A 17679-nucleotide genomic window follows, 5' to 3' on the forward strand; every position below is an offset into this window, starting at 1 on the left:
TCCTGCTAGGATGGAAACGTCAGGCCAACTTACTTTTACACATTCTTTTACACAGGATCTCTAGTGGATAAGCAGTTTGCTAACAGTTTTATTTGATTTTGATTATTATTTATTGTACAGAGCTGCCATCAGAGATATTTATATATCTCTACTAATTTTCAATAAAAAAATTGTGGATGATATAAAAGGCTCATCCAATCAGGTTCCCAATGTATAAAATGTTCTACTTTAGTATATTGTTTTGTTTCATTATTATTGCCATAACATTTTATTTTAACTCAAACTTTGCACCCATAAGTCATTATAATGGGGGTATTATCTCATATTTCATAGAATGTGTGATCTTTTGTCTGATCTTGTGTTTTGTTGGAGATGTAAGTGGAGTCATGCTAATATATAATGTATATGTAATCTTATTATCAGATAGCACCAAATCTTATCCAAAAGCAATGCCCAAAAAGTTCCTCTTTATATCCCTGGAATATGGAACAAATAATTGAAATGGTGTAAAGGATTCATACTATAGGAACTAAATAGTGTCAATCAAAAGGATTTGAAATATTTTAATTTCAATCTTCTGATAGAAAATGACAATCTAATCAAAAAGACAAGACTTCATAGCTTCTTTGTAAACTTTTATTTTACAAGTCAACTCAATTTATTTTATTTTACAAGTCAACTCAATTTATTAGTACTGTCGTGATGAGTAAAATTATATTTATTATATATATATATAGGTACAAAGTTTCACTGTAGCCTAGCTGGCACATCAAGTTTGTGCACACTCTGTAGGCTGTGATATCTCTTCTTAGTTCATTCTTATCTGCTTGCACACAATCAATGCACTTATAAATAATACAGAGCTTTCCCATCATATCAGAGGGTACTACACACATCGACTAACTCCTCCTTCCGCGTGTAACCATCTCCGTAGCCGACACTTTTCACCAGTTCGGGTTCTTGATCGCACATCGGACAGAATTTGTTCCGCACCTTCGACGATCTCATCCAGATGATTAGATTGTATCTCTCTCCGTCTGAGATAGGCATTGCACCGTGCATATGCTGGCCTCTGTGAAGGAGCCCTACGGTGGGTTTATGGACGTACTTGGTGTACTTCTCTCTCCTAGGCTCCTGAATAGAACAATCGAGGCGTAGGATATTGCATTTAATTAACTTTTGTAGATGAAATTTAAGGTGACAAGACGTCAACCGATTTCCAGGGACAATCCACTGATTTCATTTATGTCCCTTGATTTGATGTATTGTCCCTGGAATATTAAAAAAATTGTAAGAATTAAGGTCCTGAATCATTTCAATGTTACCTGTTTGTAGAGTAAACAGCTGCAAACAAGTTAATTTATGGATAAAGGTAACCCAGATTATTGAATAATTTCATAGCTTGTTGATTAATTTACATGAAAAGCATCACTCTGCATCAGTGATGAATAATAAGACTTCCAGTTATCTTTTTTTAAGTTTTTTTTTGGCATTTGGCATTTTTTTGGGTATTATTACCTTGGCAAAATTACTTCTTTCTCAGGCATTTGACCATCATCCTTGAAACTAAGCACCAAAATTCCACCTCTCCTTGTAAACAATGTAACAATAAATACTTAACTAACTCTGAATAATAAGACTTCCAGTTATCTTTTTTTAAGTTTTTTTTTGGCATTTGGCATTTTTTTGGGTATTATTACCTTGGCAAAATTACTTCTTTCTCAGGCATTTGACCATCATCCTTGAAACTCAGCACCAAAATTCCACCTCTCCTTGTAAACAATGTAACAATAAATACTTAACTAACTCTTGATGGGGTGGGCACTGGGCACATGTCCCCAGATTTCATGAAAAGAATAAGGTCACCTTAACATATACTAATTGGGTCATGGTGGATATATACATATATATATATATATATATATATAGATGAGAGTTAGATAAAGCTAGAGTTGTCTGATGATCGCTCAACGCGTGAAACACAGTAACAACTACTAGTGTTCCACTTGTGTCAACTTATTCTCACCTATACTTCGCTCTGTCCACCGTACATAGAGCACGCTGCGCCAAGATATATACGCCAACCAACCAACCGAATGTACAGTATATAAATATATATATATATATATATATTATACATATAATAGCAACACCACATCGTTATTCTAAGCAAATACTACAATTCACATAATCATGGCTTTTCTTCCTTGTAAAACACACTGCTTTCCTTCTCCTACGGTACGTACTGTTCTCATGTCTCCAAAGTAAAGTACACCATCAATAAATTCCATGCCCAGGCTGACATTTAACGTGACCTCTGCGTTGTCATAGTGATAATTCAAGTCCAGATCTTCCTCCATCTTGTAAGTTACAACAAATGCTTTGTGAGAATCTAGGTCTCCGCCTCCTTCGGTCGGAAACAACAGACGAGATAAAGGCGTCAGATACCTCTCCCGGAGAGGTGTGAGGAATTCATCGTCGAAGCCGAGTTCATTAAGCAGAATCTAAAAGTTAGGAAGATGTAATAGGTTGATGGTCAACAATCATGGTTATTTAAATCCCAATGGATTTTTCAGCAGAATGGAAGAGCTTATAGGGAAAGCTAGGTTCAGATAACAAAGCAAAATGTAAATTGTATCCATTATAGAAAGTCACCTTACAGATCAATCAGACCTATTTTAAAGGCATTGATGACTCCCCCAAACAGCGTGCCGCCATCTTTAAAAAGTTAACTTTCCGTTGCTTGCAAGTGAAGTTTTTCTCTTGTCACTACAAAATGCAGACAGTAATGAAACGTGATACCTTGTTATCTTAAGCTGGACCTGAGATGTCCATCACTGTATCAGTTTTTACACTGTGCTGTGGGTATTGACCGTAGCTGTATGTATTGACTGTACACTAGTGTCTAATTACCGACAGTAGCAAACTGTGTGTATTTTCTGGAATTGATGGTGGTGTCTGTTACACCTCATTCGAAACTAGGTCAGATTACCGGCATTAGACGTTTCTTTTTGCGCGAGTCTTCACACCCTTTAAGAATGTACCTAATGCTGTATACCTCATAGCCCGAGTGTGGAATATGCTTTAGCCATAGACAATAAATTTTTCAAGGAGTGAGTATCCTTGTATTCAGTTGCTTTTCGGATCATCCTGATATAGTGTTGTGAGAGACCTGATTTGCATTTGACAAGATATAAATTGTAACAGTTGTGATACGACGACGTACACCGTAATTGTTCATCGTGTTCGGTCGGCCCTTCGGTAGGTCCGATTGCTCAAAGTGGATGAGTTCTTCGATCAGTTCTCGACAGAAATCTTTCGTAAAGACGGGAAAAGAGTAGACTCTCTCTGCTGCAAATTAAATGAACAAAAACATCTCATGTGTACGACATGAAATACTTCTCTTATATTTAATATAAATATAAATGAAAAAAGATAAATATTTATCTTAAAGCACAATCAGTTACAATAGATAAGTTTTTAAAAAACATAAGTTCACTATATAATGCATCCATCTTGTAAAATAATTCACATGAGATATGTATAGTGTTAGGCCATGAATACACCCAATCTCTGAAATGTTTTCAATATTTGGTAACTATGGGGGGGGGGGGGAGGGGGAGGTTGATGGAAGCATTCGTTTGTTCTGATAGCTGCCAACTTTTTTATTTTTGTTACAACACATATTAGTTATGGTTATGAAAACTAATGAACTAACCAGTTTCATATATCTCTGTGCAGTACAGTATTTCAAGTACCATGGCTAAAACTAATGGACTAACCAGTTTCATATATCTCTGTGCAGTATTTCAAGTAACACGGCTGAAAATCATGGACTAACCAGTTTCATATATCTCTGTGCCATATTTCAAGTACCATGGCTGAAAACTAATGGACTAACCAGTTTTATCTATAGAGTATTTCAAGTATCATGGCTGAAAACTAATGGACTAACCAGTTTCATATATCTCTATAGAGTATTTCAAGTACCATATTGCTGAAAACTAACGGACTACCCAGTTTTATATATCTCTATAGAGTATTTCAAGTACCATGGCTGAAAACTAATTGACTAACCAGTGTCACATATCTCTGTGCAGTATTTCAAGAACCATGAAAACTAATGGACTAACCAGTTTCATATGTCTCTGAGCAGTATTTCAAGTACCATGGCTGAAAACTAACAGACTAACCAGTTTCACATATCTCTATAGAATATTTCAAGTACCATGGTTGATAATTAATATACTGCCCAACTTTACATGTCTCTGTGCAGTATTTCAAGTCACATGGTTGGTAACTAATGGACATTGTATTAAATCTCTGTAGAGTAAATTTTGATGTGCCATAATCGTCAAAGTTTCCCATAAATATTGGAAATTTTTCTCCTGTGCTCCTTATCCTCCTCTTAAGAAACCAAGGACAACCAAAAAGCCTTACTTTTCACTTCCAAGTGAGATACATTTTTTTTAATGCTACTTCAGTTTCAAACCATTCACCTCCCTTGTAAAGAAAAATAAAACTGTTGCCTTTACTTGCCATAATTAATTGTTCATAGCATGATGTTTGGATCCCCCATAAAAGAATTGACCAGAATTTGGGTCATTTCCTTCAATGTCACATTGGTCAATATAGCTCAACCGTAGCAAAGTCCCCACCTTTTTTCAACTTTCTGACTTTTAATAATGATTAAATAGCTCTTATGTACAGGTACTTGAAGAAGCACGTTTAATAACGGTGAGTAACTAACCGGCTTCCGATGATATTGCCTTCACTAGTCCTTCTTTCGTTGCATGATGACTACGTGCATACTCAACAAGTTCTTGAAATTTTGGAGATAGAAATTTGTCCTAAAAGGATAAAAAACAAAAACGTAACAAATATAATATAATAAATATTGATAAACTTTAAAATTCCTGTTTAAAATGCAGCAGCATAGGCTTCTAGAACTTCTGCTGTAAAAAGTACATAGAGTAAAAAAATAAAGCATGTTTAATAGGATATCTATAAGTTCCAACACATCTTTTGCAACATTCAAGAGAGCGTTGTGGTCAAGTGGTTAAGGCAGTGGACTGGTGATCTAAGGATTACAGGTTCGAGCCCTGGCCAGATCATTGCGTTGTGTCCTTGGGCAAGGCACTTTATCTCCATTGCCTCTCTTCACCCAGGTGTATAAATGGGGACTTGCGAGGTAACTTGTAAATATAGTTGCGTGTGCCGGTTTCTGGCTGCACCCTATGGGTAGTCCCCAGGGGACATGTGGTTGTGGTGCCCCAGGAGAGATTGATTGAATTGTGCACACTTTGGTGTTTAGGTGTGACAAGTTACCAATGACCAAAGGCTAATAGTGCCTTTCAGTTGACAGGGGCGCTATATAAATGTCTTCTGATTGATTGATTGATTCAGGCCTGACAAGATTGTGCGTGGGGGGGGGGGAGGCAGGAGGGAGTGCTCATAGTGGATACAGCTCTGCAGCTTGAGTTCAGTTTGGGGCCGAGGAAAATATTCAATAACAGGGAATAAGTTAAAGTTCAAATTTTGTGTAGCAGTCTTGCAGGCCGCTCTGATTTTGCTTTTTATCAAATTCTATGACTTCTGTGCACAAAAATTTGCTATACATCATTGCACTTTTAAAGCAAGTTGCCCAATTTGCATAGCATTTTGGGATGAGGTTGGCCGATAAATTATTCCCTGAATACAGAAGAACCAGAAAATTGAAGCAATAGAAGAGGGTGGCTAGGCCTTATGACATAATTGCTGCTGGGGCCTGACCTACGGTCTCAATGCCACTAGTGACATTAACACATTGCGGCACAGTTTGTGTCCAGGGTGTATTGACATACAAACCTCTAACTTGTAAAGATGCCGATGGAGTGGTTTGTAGCGACTAGCTACTTCTCGTCTTCTTTTAATACTATAAGGGCCAAGGTTCTTTCTCCTGTTCAATTCCACTTCCAGCTGATAAAAAAAAAAAATTTAGACCTGCATGTCACCGACACTGTATATTCACTTTTTTATGCAAATTTATCAAAATGAAAATTCAGGAAATTAAAATGAATCCAATTAAATGATCAGACGTAATATGGTCTAAGTTATCATTAAACTTGGTAAAAAAAGGATGAGGTTTCACATAAGAATAGCAATATCGTTTAATTAACTCTAACTGCAATGAAGTAGTGCCACCTACAAGTAAGTCTATATTTTATGTACTGTAGGTCTGTGATAAATTTTTAAACTAAAAATTGATGAAACAGTGGGCAATTTTAAATGGTAAGAGGCATCTCCACCAAATATTGGGGTGTCATGTTGAAGCATACAATATTAGAGGTAAATTCTGCCTTTAACATCTTCCTTTGATAAATTGCAATCAAGTTTGAGTTTAAATCTCAAAAAGTGTGGTGAAAACTGTTAACCAAACTTAAAAAGTTGCTTAAAGGCATTGAAGACTCCCCCCAAACTGCGCGCGGCCATCTGAAAAAGTTAACTTCCTGTTGCTTGCAAGTGACGTTTTGTTCATGTCGCTACAAAATGCAGACTGTAATGAAACATGATACCTTGTTATCTTTAGCTGGACCTGAGCTGTCCATCGCTGTATCGTTTATACACTGTGCTGTGGGTATTGACCGCTGTTGTTTGTACTGACTGTACACTAGTGTCTAATTACCGACGGTATTGCAAGCTGTGTGTGTATTTTCTGGGATCAATGGTGGTGTCTAACACTTCTGTTACACCTCATTCGAAAATAGGTCAGATTACCAGCATTAGACATTTCTTTTTGCGCGAGTTAAGAAATCAAGATGCATGAATGAAACAAACATGGAAACCAAAGAAGCAATCACTGATCTCAAGAACAGATGTTTATCCAAGTTTGCAATACCTCAGAATCTAAAATCAAGTAAGTGAAGTTATACCTTTCTCAATACTTCTTCAAATTGCTTGTCTGTTTTGCATCCTTTGTCGAATAATGTCTGCATGAAAAAAGAACCAATATTGAAAATAGCAAACGTTATGTATGAAACATTTTCCACATCATCCACAACTATGTAAACCACTGGTTCTTAAGTTGAGGAATGTATGTTTATTGCAGTTAAAATTGTTTAATATTGTGAATATGCTAGCCTAGGAAGTGAAACAATAGTCATTATGAACATCGGTGATCATATTCAATGCCCCCCCCCCCCCCAAAGAAAAAGGAGGATATTTGCTCACTGAGAAATCCTTCTGTCGAATGTTACACTCCTCAATGTCACACCTAATGTTAATATTTAGTTAGCTAAGATCTGGGTTCAGTAATGATGGCTTTTATCGGCAGACTTCATCAAAGCATAAAAGTAATTATTGAATCAAAAGTTACAAATTTCTACATAAACTACTATTAATTTGAAGCTAAAATCTTTAGTCAATAATGTTGACTTTTGTTGGCAGAGAATATCCAGGGGCGTCGGAGCCGGTACGGCAGGTCCGGCGAACGCCGGACCAATATTCACGGCCCAAAAAAAAACAGTAGTACTAAGAAAAAAAAATGGCAAGTAGGCTATATGTGACTACTCTGGCATGACAGGGGTCTTGTTTTCAAGCTCGGGAAGTGCCATTTCCTGCAATCTGTGGAGGCATTTTTTCAAATTTTTCTCCATTACCCTACGCGCCAACCATGGTGGCGCGTAGCGTAGTTTGACCTACCAAACGTCCCCCCGATAATTATGATAGATGGCCACACTCTGATCTGCCGTACCAATCCAAAATAGCTTCCGACGCCCCTGTATCAAGCAATGATCAAATGCATAAAAAAGTGATTATTACATCAAAAGTAAATATAAATTGGTACAGAACTAAACGACTATATTGTAATATAATTAATCTAGGTAATTTTTTGAAAGATATGCAGCATGAAATTTTCATCTACTAGAAAGCCAAATCTGCAAAAGTTGCTTAAATATGATTGATACAAGCTAGCGTCTCTTATATTCTGTAAATAAAAAAGGAGTTTGAATTTGGTACTAGTGCATTGTTATTTAATTTTAATTAGTAAAATATGTCTATTCAGCTATTGGTATAATACTGCAAGTAAAGACATGTGCAGTTGGATTGATTCACCTAGCATGATCACTATCCAACAAAAAATAGTCTTGAACAAAATAAAAAAGATCTGAAAAACTGACAGATCGATACCCACATCTCTCCATTCTTCAGAGAATCTATGCTCATCTGAATGGTAGGTCACATGACACTTGTATTCCTTCAAAAAATAGTTGTTGGTAAGAAAGCAGCTGCATACGAAAAATTCGCCCATCATCCTGACAATGAAATTGGTCACCAGCGTTAGTTCAAAATAGTGAAGAGTACACGTAATTATGTACACAGACCTGAGATATATATGGGATAAACCGAACAGTCTAGCACACTTATAACAACTGGTCATTGCATATATATAAATGCACCATCATCATGCTAACTGCATCAACAGTTGCTCCTGGAAGAAATGAATGAATGTCTACATGGGGAAACGGATGGATGAAAAGAGTTGCCGAGGAAGGTGAGGGGGGATGGGGGAGGACACAGTATACACCAACCCTTCCTATCCCAAATAAAAGAAAAACTGATGTACTGTTGCAATAATGTTTCATGTCATATGTACAATTCATCTGGGAATATTAACATGATGTTCAATTCACAACTTTGCTAAGGTTAATTCGACAACAATAATTCTACAGAAGTTTTCCAAAATATTAAAAGTTCAAGGCCCATGGCAAGTCATAATTAATATACAGCATGGCAATCCTTTATTAAGCTTGCTTTTGGTGCTACTACTTGGACATTTTTCTGTGTGTTACAAAAAGTTACATCGCATGCACAAACTGCGAAAATATGAGAATGCATGAAAAAGAAATAATCTACCTTAGAATAGATCTAAGCCTATTCTAAGACTTATTAATGTTACTGTAGTGTTACTGTTAGTGTTACAGTCACAGTGTTACTGACTGTTACTGTTAGGTCGCTCTCGGTTACTGGTTAGTTAATAATTTGTTAGTTTTCATATTTTCGTTGACATGACTTTCCACCAAATTATCTAATCAAACAAAACCCTCGTCATACCGTTTCATTTCGTTGTGGTAAAATGCAAAGGTTATGCCCTGTTTTCTAGCTTATGTTCAGGTAACTATGATCTAGATTCGTACCTCAGCAGTGTTCTAACCGACAGGTGGAGAGCACAGAAATTAATTGTATTTCTATGAGCCTAACTCTCCTAGGAAAAAAATTACGCGAGCCGTAGCAGTATCCCGTACGCGAAATTATTTTTCCCACTTCGACGCGGCCACATGGGCGTGGCTTATGAAATACGTCACAGGCCGGCAAGTTTGTGACTTCGACTTCGAGCTCTTACGTATAGCTCTTTAATAATATACTCAGCTAATATACTCAGGCCTAATATACTCAGGCCTAAGACATGACTTCATGAGATCCATGATGATGTGCGACTGCTCCTCCCAGTCAATCGGGTCTTATGGAGCTCTTGAGGTAAATTCCATCACAAAATCAAACTGTGTTTGTTTATTAGATGTGTTATGAACCTCCCGTGTCTGGAAAAGTTTGGAGAAGAACCTCCCGTGACAGCAGGGTCTGGAAAAGTTATAAATGAACCTCCCGTGGTATTGATTATTACACTTCATATTACACCAGGTAGGCCCACTGACCTTTCAATGCTACAGTCCTACAAATATACATGTATTGTATTGTGCCCCATATTGTTTTATCCATCATTCTAAATTATTTGTTCATTTATAAATGAACCCCCTTTTAAACGGCAGTAAGGAGCCTACGTGCTTTCATCATTAGTTTACGTACGCTACTGGGTATTGTTACGGACTTGAAATATTCTACCCATTTGATTAAACAGTTGTCACTTGCGTCTGTATTAACTATAACCAGGGAGCTGTTACTGTTAGAGTAGCAGCTCCCTGCTATAACTATGCCTAAATAGATGTAACTTAATTGAGAACTTTCAGCACCCAAACAAACACCCGAGAGATATCACTGCATAGTCTGTGACGTGGACCAATAAGCCGTAACAACGACCGATAGTCCACGCCCATTATGCTAATATGGCCGCGTCGAAGTGGGAAAAATAATTTCGCATCCCGTACTTTTGTTACGCAATACGGAATTGGTACGTATCTCTGGAACGCCAAAACCGACAAAAGTGCATTAAAAAATTATGTAAACCTAAGTCATTATGTGACCACAAAGTTATCGCCACATAATGACCAAGACCAATTTAAGTCCTTATGTGGCACCAATAGCACCTCCACATAATGACCTAGAACATTTAACTTATCATGCAATCCTAACACTGCCACATTATGACCGCCAATAAACGTTGTTTCTCCTACTGCATGTTGGTAATTTTTCCTGAAATAAGAGAACAATCGTTCGGATGGATATAGACATTAATAGGAGTATGTCACCCTTAGGCTAATTCCCCCTGACAAGTAGCTTTGTGGAAGGAAGCCCTTAGTTAGTTTGAATAATTCGATGATATATACAGAACGAACGTACGTCTTTACTAGGAGTACTACTTGTAGGCCGTCTTTCATGTCTTGCTTTTCGCTTCCTTTGCTCACCTTTATTGTGTGTGAGTGGTGTGATTGAAGCTTAAAATGCGAAGAATAGTGCCAATATTGTACTTGGTCACGGTGACAAGGCCTGTCTGTGATAATCAGTATTATGGAACGCCAAAAGCAGTATGGCAGTGTCCCTCGTCTACCTCTGCCCCGGTTAAAAATTCACTTGTGGGCACAATGACAAAAACGACGATTAACCCACACAGTTCACTGACATTGTGAAGCACGGTACAGCGTGGTTGGACAGAAGTGTCATGCATACAAAATTTCGTAATTACATTTCGTAATGTAACACGGTCAAGGAAATCCAAAACAGCGGCATCTGTCCTTTTAGTTCATAAGCATCCGTTCGTTTCGCGTCAATGTTCGTTTTGAATTCGTGCGAATGTCCTTTGATTATGTTACCGGCATCTTCGGCTTCATGGTTGCCCTTGTTATTTTTGTTCTGAGTACTTGTTCGTTCACGTGTGAGCGTTCGTGCGAATGTTCTTTTGCTTACAATACATCTTCATATTTATGATGGCGACTGATCTTTTGTTCCGACAAGTGGATCAATTTTGACTTCCCGGTGCTGCTTGTTTATCCTTCGGTTGCATGTGTTTGATATGTTTCGCTACATGATTGTCTTTTTTTTTATTTTTAAGTGTGCCTTTCACAATTTTTATATTGGTATTACATATGTTTGTTTAATTTTGCGTTTATTTTCTTTTTCAATTTTCTTTCTTGTTTATTTGTTTTATTGTTGTATTTGTTGGCCCAAATGGCCGCCCATACCAACACGTAGTTCATCCAATACGATATAATAATTAACCCGGAAGATAAGTTGTAACATTTGTGCACAATATAGTAAGAAACTTGCGGCAAGACTTAGCATTACTTCAAGCAATTGGTTCGAAGCGTGCATTTTGGCACAAAAACAGGGAGGCTTAATTAAAAAGAACATACAACTTAAAGGTTAACGCGTTCAATCAATCAAGGCAAAGGAGAAAGAAGATTGAAAATGCCGGTAACTTCCTCATCAACTTTTTCTCAAGTAGGCGTAGGCCTAACGTTAGTCCCAATGCATTATAGTTATACGCTGATGGAGGTTTCGTGTATCTGTTCTCATGTGAATATATTGTAGTGTTGGCTAGGCCTACGTACAGTAAGGAAGTGATCTTTTAGTCTCTCTCAAACAGGAGATTACTTAACAACTGACATTGTTCATATCATTGGGTAGTTGTACTATTCCCAAACTTAACCCTGAAGCTGCATTTACAATTCCCATAAGTTTTTTTAATGAAGCAAAACATAGTAACATAGGCTAGGCCAAATGTTACACCTAGTGAGCCCAGACATTTTAGTCATATCCACACAGGAGTAACTAATCTTGCATGATATTTCTTAACATCTGACATTTTCTGTACAATTGGAAAGTTGTGTCATTGACAAATGTAAATCTGAAAATGTAAGTTAGTTTGCTAGATTAATAGTTTTGAATGAAAGCAGCTGGCCTAGTATCTGTGTCAGTACCACTACTAGGCCCTAGTACTAGTAATATGGTAGGAAGATAGAATACATAACAAAATAAGTATCACAGAAAATCACTGGGCCTCAATAACTATCAGATTTATTGGATGTGTGTTGCTGCAAAAAAAGAAGAAGGACAAGTTAGCTATAAGAGTAGGCTTTGAATAGAGCAAAACATTTATCGTCAAATTAATTTCGGTCATCATCTTTATATTTTGATCTGAGACATAAATATGACATAGCAATTTTAATGGATCAGTTTTGTCTTTTCTAGCCAACTAAGTACTTTGTTCCCCAGAGCTGAAAATTTTACCTTCAATTATTATAAAACAAATGAACATGTTTAGTTTGGGTTGAGGCTCCTGTGCATTTGTATATTTCACATGGAGGCATGGCTATACTAAGTCAAGCTTTTTAGTGGTGGTAGAGTGCTTTGCTGAATATGATAAAATACTATCATCTTTTAAAAGTAATAAATTTATACAACTATATTAAAAGTCAGTTTCAAGCTTTAAAATGTTCTTTCCTTCCACTTAGGCATACCATTCAGACCTGACTGCTCCAAACAGCATAGGTAACATGGCACTGTTACCAATAAATACAAAATTCCGTGGGCCAGCTCCACCAGGTAAGGTTTCATGAAAGATTCATATAAAATCAGCCATTGAAAACCATTGGCATATATAGATACATGTAACAACACCACTGTTCTCCTCATACCACAAACATTTCCATTTGTTTCATCATACTGTATGTAAGACTTGAGCAAGTCTAAAGATGACTTCAGATAGCCATTGTTACATTCAAATACCTACTTTTGTCTTGTATCCATTCTTCATTTCATTGTTTAAATATTATTTGGTAGCCTTGGTTACTGTAGCTAAAATGCAAAACGTTACTCAAGGTTATTTCTGCTGTACGTCGATTTGTTTACTCTGGCCATGAAAATCTGATAAATCTGAATTATAAATATATACAGGGAGGGGAAAATTGACAACATGGTGACACTATATATATATATATATATATATATATATATATATATATATATATATATATATATATATATATATATATATATATATATATATATATATATATATATATATATATATATATACAGTACTCATTTTGAACTGTTTTAGTGAATCATTTGCTATACATGTGCAAGTTTGTGTCTCAAAACTTTCCTTTGTCATCAGATTCAAAAGTAAAAAAATTGTACTAAAACTTTGACTCAGAGGATATTTAGAAATGTTAAATATTACTTACTGCTCTCTTACTAAAGTCCATTTTGTAAGAACAAAATTCTGTAAGGAAAGACTTGGTTGGAAAATTTAGATTAAAAAGAAATGATCATTTTTGTGTACTATGATACTATTTAGATTTCGGAAAAATTGCTGACCAAGCTCAAACCAGCCTGTAAATTAATTTTCTCACTGAATACAAAGTAGCCAGATAAGGTAGAAGAGAACAGTTACATTATATTTCCAGACCTTTCATTGACAGAAGAACAGTACTGTATTAGCTCATTCCCCACATTTAATTAGCATGATCTATTCCAAGAAGGTTTTCATAAGGTGACAACATTTCTGTATCAGTGTGAAAAAAATTGTCCTCTATTTTGTTCCACAGGTGATGGATCAAAAGACATCATTGATGAAGCCATTTATTTCTTCAAGGCCAACATCTTCTTTAAAAACTATGAAGTCAAGGTACAGTGCTATAGATTGTTTACTGTGTAATTATGTATGTCTAATGTAATGAAACCTTTACTATGTATATTGGTAGAATCTTTCTGCACCTTTAACCCAGAGCGTTACTAACCTTGAGGGTTGTGTTCACTGGCGTAACAAAAAGCTGGCGCAGGAACTTTCACTACCCTCCTTTCCTCTACCATCCCCCATCCCCCCTCCTAACCCCTTAATACCCCATCCCTCAACCACTCCCAATCCTTGCTCGTCATTAAGGGTTATAGACACCAAAACATTCCATAGAGTTTGTCTTCTTACACAAGATGTAGGCAGTTTGTAGGGGGACAGAGTAGTACAATTACTCAACTTCACTTTTCAAATGTTACATTTCAGTCAATTATTTTCAAGTCCAATTCCTTTTTTTGCCATTTTTGTTTCAGACTCCTGCGGATCGAGTGCTCATCTATCTTACTCTCTACATCACAGAATGTTTGAAAAAACTTCAAAGGGTAGGTTTCCTGACATTCTTTGTATAACTCAATATGTTTGGGCCTTTCAAGTTTTGATAACGTTTAAAATTCTTTTATAAGCAAACTTTTAAGGAATCATGCAGGCAGGCAGATATGCCTTGGCAAAGATTTCAAAGATGGTATGAGAAAACTTTCTTTTAATGTTACCGCAATAGTTAATAGATATCCCTCTCCATTTTGGTGTGCACAAGTTCATGTACAGTGTAGTAACATGTATGGCTTACCACACTATGAATATTGTTAGGCATCTGTGACCTTCCCCATCTGAAGGTATGAGCAAATTAGCCAGAGGAATTTATGTTTTTGCCGGGCAAAAAGGTTCATGGTTTTATGATAAATCTATTAAAATTGAAAAATTCTGGTGATAGGTAGTTAACCACTACCCTGCAGACATTATTTGGGCATGTCTTCCTTTTGGCCATTTTAACAAAGCAAATTGACATTTTTTAAATTGGTCATGATCGCATTGTGACTGTACCCTTAAGAAGTCAACAATAAAAATGATAAAGATAACTATAAAGGCATGGATTAGTTACTAATGCTGCCACTGTACTGCTGTTCTGTGTACTAAGGTATGTACAAGATACATTTGGCAAAGTTGCTACTCTTTAGTGCGGCATATGGCATTGTTTCTTGTTTTTCTGTTTCTTGATAGTGTACTTCCAAAGTCCAAGGAGCAAAGGACATGCAACAGCTCGGAATTGCTAGTTTCAGTATCCCCGGAGAGGCGGGCTTCCCTCTCAATGCTATGTATGCAAAGCCTGCAAATAGGCAAGAAGCTGGTAAGTACAGAATCAGGGTCAGTTACTTGAGAGGTCACTCCTGCCTTAAGTGACCAGATGTCCGGCAAATCAGTGCATTGCCCTCCATCCTCTTGCCGGACACATGTAAGTTCGGCAATTGGGAGACTGAATTCAAAACAGAAGTTCACAATGGATGTTGGATATTGGCGTAAGCCTATAGCTGCACAATTTCAAAAGTTCTGATTGTGTACAGCACTGGCTCTCTCGTACACCTGAATGTACACGTTTGTCATGTACTCTTGAAGCAAATACAATTTAAAACAGTCCAGATGAACACCTCCTGTATCATCCTCTCCCCCTCCCCATTCCTACCCCCCAAATAAAAGTAATAATATTCATTAAATATATATCTATATCTATAATATATATATATCTATATATATATATATATATATATATATATATATATATATATATATATATATATATATATATATATAGATTATGTAATTGTAGTGAGTTGGAAAGTTCACAACAGTGAAAACACTTCCAGCCTCCACCAGGATTCGAACCGGGCCTCCCGCTTGGATATATATAGATATGTATGTATGTATGTATGTATGTATGTATCTATATATATATATATATATATATTTATATATATATATATATATATATATATATATATATATATATATATATATATATATATAAATATATATATATACATATAGATATATTTATATAGTTTGTATTCATATGAAAACAGTTAATTGTACTTATTTGTGGTTGATTCTTTTCAGATCAAATGAGGGCATATCTGCAACAGATTCGACAAGAGACTGGCACACGGTTGGTCGAAAAAGTAATGGACCCTGCGACAAATAAACCAAGCAAATGGTGGATGTGTTTTGTAAAGAGAAAGTTTATGGATAAAAGTTTAGCTGCTCGAGGAATGTAGGCATTTGATATTGTTTGTTATTGAGTCAGCCTTTTATTACTTAGTATAATGCATATTACGGTTTGGAGAATATCAGCGGAGACTGCAAATTGTCAAGGCTTTCATTATACAGAACCACAGAATAGAATGTTTGAAAGTCACAAATCGTCTAGTATCTAGCTGATGAAAGACATTCCGTTAAACCTTAAAACACTCACAGACTTAATGACTTGTGCATGTTAGATATCAAGAAAAGTAGTAAAATATGTAGAAGTATTTTATTTTGATTTACTGCTTAAGCAACATGCTCTCCTCATTAACCAATTTAGTGCTCTTTATTGACGTCACTTATTGAGCTGGACAACTTATTTAGTATAGGAGATCAACTTCCTACCTCACAATACCCTATATGTCAAGCCTTTTCAAGGTATAGTCAGCTCTCTCTAAAATGCCCATGAATTTTTTATCTTCCAAGCCTCTTGCACAGACTTGCATGACCGGTTCAAGTATTTAGTTCCTACAGAGTGTTAGCTCAGTGGTTAACGCCGGTGCCTTTCATCATAAGGTCCCAAGTTCGAGTCACTCCAAGATTAATGTATGTCGACCAGTTACAGAGTTGTTGACAATTCATAATCATGGACGTTAAATATGAATCTAAGAGACTGACTACGGTCAGCTTGCGGCTTTGATAAGCCAGTGATGGTTTCTTCGCAAGTTCCTGCTTGCAGGAGGATCTAAAAATACATAATACATACAAAGGCCTGACTGTCGTTATGATCTGGAAGAATTGTTCTTTGGCTTATGGGGTGGTGTTGTATCTTGTATTATATAAGTTCCCATAAATGTAAATGACTGTTTCACTTACACAGTTGTCACTTCGTATTTGTATCTATAAACCACTCTGCTCTATTCTGTGCTTTATGTCCTGTACTTTCCTGTTATGACTTGAAGCACTCCCAATGTTGTTAGTATGAATATCCTGTTACCTATTAGATCAAGGCTAAGAACTGTTCGTACTGTCAATGCGAATCATGATTAGAATGTACAGTATAGAGTGGTATTTAACATTCGTAGTTTTCCCAAACTAGCTGGTAGGAATAAAAAATGTGTTGCAGGCAGCAACAACACCTTCAGAAGTATCTTAGAAATTTATTGATGATTTCTCCTTGGGATTCATTTTTTTTCATGCGATAATTTACTTTTCTATTCCATTTTCAAGAAACGAAATGAGCAATTAAATAGATTATCACAAATGATTTCCAGTTTGGTTTCTCTTCATTAATAAACTAAGTCACCAAAGTTTATGTGTGACCACCTTTGATTATTCCACAATGCCAGTTGAAAATCCTGTCTGTGCAACTCATTCCTAACTCAAGATACAGTGCTAGATTTCAGATCAGAGTTAGGAGGGGGGGGGGGGGAAGGGGTGGATACAAAACATCGGTATGTACTGAAATTACTACTGAAATACCAGGGCTTAAGAGAACATTGGTAAAATGTATGGAATGAACAAGAATATAGCATGCTAAAAATTTGTCCACTATGTATCTTGTAATGACCTAAAAATATGTTTGTGACTTTGCGGCCAACTTTTAGTGCTCGAAAAATTCCAATAGAGTAGGGGTTGGAGGTGTTTTTGGGGGG

The 17679-nt window shown here is 36.4% G+C and overlaps 2 protein-coding genes across 5 annotated transcripts; one reads left to right on the top strand and one right to left on the bottom strand.

The window, feature by feature from the left end:
- Nucleotides 1–121: 121 nt before the first annotated feature.
- On the bottom strand, nucleotides 122–9250 carry LOC139981600 (2-oxoglutarate and iron-dependent oxygenase domain-containing protein 2-like). Of its 4 annotated transcripts, none has more exons than XM_071994111.1 (8): nucleotides 9094–9249; nucleotides 8170–8294; nucleotides 6912–6968; nucleotides 5848–5958; nucleotides 4751–4850; nucleotides 3227–3351; nucleotides 2247–2504; nucleotides 122–1134 (listed from the first exon to the last, which is right to left on the bottom strand). In XM_071994111.1, the coding sequence occupies exons 2-8, from the start codon at nucleotides 8203–8205 to the stop codon at nucleotides 877–879; spliced, it is 945 nt and encodes a 314-aa protein (XP_071850212.1). In that variant the 5' UTR covers nucleotides 8206–8294; nucleotides 9094–9249; the 3' UTR covers nucleotides 122–876. The 4 variants fall into 4 exon arrangements, with proteins under 4 accessions (XP_071850212.1, XP_071850213.1, XP_071850210.1 ...); XM_071994112.1 differs by having other exon boundaries at nucleotides 9177–9201; XM_071994109.1 differs by having other exon boundaries at nucleotides 124–1134; nucleotides 8174–8294; nucleotides 9094–9250.
- Nucleotides 9251–11425: 2175 nt separating this feature from the next.
- Nucleotides 11426–17291, top strand: LOC139981605 (actin-related protein 2/3 complex subunit 3-like). Its single transcript, XM_071994118.1, has 6 exons — nucleotides 11426–11625; nucleotides 12666–12756; nucleotides 13764–13843; nucleotides 14263–14331; nucleotides 15008–15134; nucleotides 15899–17291. The coding sequence occupies exons 1-6, from the start codon at nucleotides 11620–11622 to the stop codon at nucleotides 16054–16056; spliced, it is 531 nt and encodes a 176-aa protein (XP_071850219.1). The 5' UTR covers nucleotides 11426–11619; the 3' UTR covers nucleotides 16057–17291.
- The last annotated feature ends 388 nt before the right edge of the window (nucleotides 17292–17679 follow it).

This window comes from Apostichopus japonicus, chromosome 15, assembly GCF_037975245.1.
Source record: "Apostichopus japonicus isolate 1M-3 chromosome 15, ASM3797524v1, whole genome shotgun sequence".
Lineage (NCBI taxonomy): Eukaryota > Metazoa > Echinodermata > Holothuroidea > Aspidochirotida > Stichopodidae > Apostichopus > Apostichopus japonicus.